We start from the raw sequence: 1,304 nt of genomic DNA, 5'->3' as shown, positions 1-1,304 counted from the left end.
ATGACAACCCACCCAAAACGACCCTTTTTTCTGAACACACCCTATTTCGCTTTTCACTTTCCGGCTTTTCACTTCTACGCTTTTACGCTTCCTCGCTCGGCTTCGCCCAGCCTCACTTCACCTCACTCGGCCTCACTTCACTTCTCACTTTTCCTCACTTTTACGCTAACTGGATATCTTCCTGGCACAGCAGGTCAGACTATGTAAGGGGCGGCTAGGGTGCAATAACCAACAAACCGTTAGTAACCGAATAGGTACCTAGACTAGAGTATGCAATGAGCAATCATATCCCAGCCCCAAACCAGCAACTTTACCACTGAAACGCCCCGACTTAGCTAGCTACTCTGGGTGGGCCGCCGTCGTCACAGGTGCTAGGCGGGTGAGCCAGCCGAGAAACCAAGTGGCAACGCCAGCGCCTTTTCTGCGCTAAATTTGCGCATCTAGAACAAAAGGAATCAAAAAGCGCGATATAAGCGAAGGAAAGGCACTGGTGTTTTATGGGGAGAGACCCTCCTTGTCGCGCATGTCGTCGGGTCGTCCAGCTCCATAATGCCGGGTTTACGATGGAGCTTTTTCGGAACAGAACGAAATTTGTGCGGAACGGAACGAATCCCGTTTGCTTATTCCTTATGGGCGTGTTTATGTTGCCGTTTTGACGGAACGGAACGAAATCTTAGGCCGGAACAGAACGACGGGTTCCCATTTTGATGGGAAGGAGCGGGAACAGAACGAAGTTTTCCGGAACGGAACGAAGGGTCAGCCAATGAGGAAGCGTCCCTGCGATACGGAACACACTTTCGTTCGGTTCCGTCACTGAAACATCATAAACACCCTTCGTTCCGTACCCGAAAATTTTGTTCTGTTCCGCTAAAATCTCGTTCTGTTCCGAAATCACCAACTCCATCGTAAACCCGCCATAACCTGTGGTCCAGGATGACGTCACGACAGTTGCATTCGCTTCTCCGCCCAGCCGCAGCAGTCTAGCCAGCCGGATCACACCCCACTCACCACCCATCTTCATCTCGCCTCCGACGCGGGATTCTCCGGTCAGCGGCTGCGTGGACTAGCGAGGTGACTCTATCGACTTGGTAGTCCAACTTGGAATCAACCTGTTACCGTGAGTACGACTGGACGCCCTTCTTCTCAATACAAGCTGTAGGCAAATAAAGTGAACGGTATCAGTTTGGAAGCAGCGTGGCTGTAGGAGCACAGATGAGGTTAGGAGATCCCACCGCCTGTTTAGATCATTCAGAACGGAACCGTGTCTTGTTCACGGAAGGAACGCGTTTGTTCTCCCAACAACG

General features: G+C 51.5%; 1 protein-coding gene across 1 annotated transcript in view; it reads left to right on the top strand.

Moving 5' to 3' along the window:
• The first annotated feature begins 1,120 nt into the window (after positions 1 to 1,120).
• Positions 1,121 to 1,304, top strand: part of LOC127751815 (E3 ubiquitin-protein ligase TRIM32-like) — a 5,463-nt gene continuing 5,279 nt past the window's right edge. Inside the window, exon 1 of the mRNA XM_052275914.1 lies at positions 1,121 to 1,217. Within this exon, the coding sequence (XP_052131874.1) occupies positions 1,213 to 1,217 (5 nt within the window). The 5' untranslated portion in view covers positions 1,121 to 1,212. The remainder of the gene's footprint in view (positions 1,218 to 1,304) is intronic.

Source organism: Frankliniella occidentalis, unplaced genomic scaffold, assembly GCF_000697945.3.
Source record: "Frankliniella occidentalis isolate FOCC.00 unplaced genomic scaffold, Focc_3.1 Scaffold1171, whole genome shotgun sequence".
In the NCBI taxonomy this organism is placed as follows: domain Eukaryota; kingdom Metazoa; phylum Arthropoda; class Insecta; order Thysanoptera; family Thripidae; genus Frankliniella; species Frankliniella occidentalis.
The sequence above is the reverse complement of the archived record's forward strand: the minus strand, read 5'-3'. Positions and strand labels throughout refer to the sequence as shown.